The 1,634-nt window shown below is 37.3% G+C and overlaps 1 protein-coding gene across 2 annotated transcripts in view; it reads left to right on the forward strand.

Annotated features, from left to right (window-relative positions):
- Window positions 1–1,634, forward strand: part of baiap2l1b (BAR/IMD domain containing adaptor protein 2 like 1b) — a 79,140-nt gene that overhangs the window by 57,666 nt on the left and 19,840 nt on the right. For both annotated transcript variants that reach the window (XM_016229492.1, XM_016229491.1), the window contains 3 exons: window positions 843–995; window positions 1,135–1,290; window positions 1,382–1,487. In XM_016229492.1, the coding sequence (XP_016084978.1) occupies window positions 843–995; window positions 1,135–1,290; window positions 1,382–1,487 (415 nt within the window). The remainder of the gene's footprint in view (window positions 1–842; window positions 996–1,134; window positions 1,291–1,381; window positions 1,488–1,634) is intronic.

The raw sequence follows: 1,634 nt of genomic DNA on the forward strand, positions 1-1,634 counted from the left end.
TCATATAATTTATATTATATATAAATATATTTAATATATAAATAACATATTTTTCTGAAATATATACGTGTGTCTATTTATATATACTTAATAAATATACACAGCACACACAGAGACATATTATGTAAACAAAAACTTTTATTTTGGATGCGATTAATCACACTAGATTGACAGCACTAGTATTTAAATTTTTCTGCTAAATAAATTCTGGTACATTTTTCTGAGAAATATTCCTTTTAAAAATAACGTTTTAATAATATTTATATTAGTAGTAGTACTATCATTACATTAAGTAATATTTGTCAGTTTCTTCAATTTAAACCGAAACTGTTTTTTTTTTCTTTTCAAAAGAAACTGTAAAATTATCATGAAGTGAGTCTCAGGGCAGTTCTAGAGATTATATCCATGTGTTCATGTACTCGTATATTGAGGCAGCAGAGTCTGAAAACACTGCGAGTGTCGCTTGTGCTTCAGTATGTGTGTAGTGTTAGATTGACAGCACCAGTATTTAAATTTTTCTGCTAAATAAATTCTGGTACATTTTTCTGAGAAATATTCCTTTTAAAAATAACGTTTTAATAATATTTATATTAGTAGTATTACATTAAGTAATATTTGTCAGTTTCTTCAATTTAAACCGAAACTGTTTTTTTTTTCTTTTCAAAAGAAACTGTAAAATTATCATGAAGTGAGTCTCAGGGCAGTTCTAGAGATTATATCCATGTGTTCATGTACTCGTATATTGAGGCAGCAGAGTCTGAAAACACTGCGAGTGTCGCTTGTGCTTCAGTATGTGTGTAGTGTGTATGTGTGTAAACAATCTTCTTATCTTTTCTCTGCAGTGTCTTGAGACTCTCACTCACCGCCAGATGGACATGCAGAAGTTCATGGCTGACGGCTGCCGGGAGGCTCTGCTGGAGGAGAAGAGGCGCTTCTGCTTCCTGGTGGACAAGCACTGCACCTTCTCCTACCAGATCTCTAATTTCCATGATAAGGTTTGTTACTTCAACTTGTTACTGGGTGAGCAGAAATCCACACTGTTTGCTATTTCATCACGAGAGAAGGAGACCTTCTTGATTATAGCTCTCTCAACAGTTAAACTGCTGCGTCTAATACTTTCTTGTGTTCTTGAAGGCTCGTGAACTTCTGACGGAGAACTTGTCCACCTGGCAGGACAAATGCGGTGACGCTACCAATGTCCCCGATAGTGTAATGTCCATGATTGAAGGTCTACGCACTCCAGTGTTCAACACTCCCCAGGCATCTCCAGCCCTCCAGCGCCTCAACAGAGTGAGGACACCAGCTCCTACACTACACGATGAGTCCATAGAGCCTGTTGTGTTCAGGAATGCTTACCTGCGTTTTTTCTTTACTTGCACAGGCCAACTCAGATGCTATGATTCCAGCACCTCCAGCACCGCCTCAGACGAGTCCCCTGGCCAACATGTTCAATCAGGAGACCTCCAGGAGAGAGGAGAGAGAGTCTGGTAGGACTTAAATATTATGTGGATTTATTCTACCAGTCTCGCCTCGTTATATACGAAGATGAATACATGAATAATCACTAAGTTTAGTTTAAGTTTAAGTTTTGATTTTACTGATTTGCACGTGAAATTGGGCTTTTATGGAGGAAC

Source organism: Sinocyclocheilus grahami, unplaced genomic scaffold (genome assembly GCF_001515645.1).
Source record: "Sinocyclocheilus grahami isolate Dianchi unplaced genomic scaffold, SAMN03320097.WGS_v1.1 scaffold353.1, whole genome shotgun sequence".
Taxonomy (NCBI): domain Eukaryota; kingdom Metazoa; phylum Chordata; class Actinopteri; order Cypriniformes; family Cyprinidae; genus Sinocyclocheilus; species Sinocyclocheilus grahami.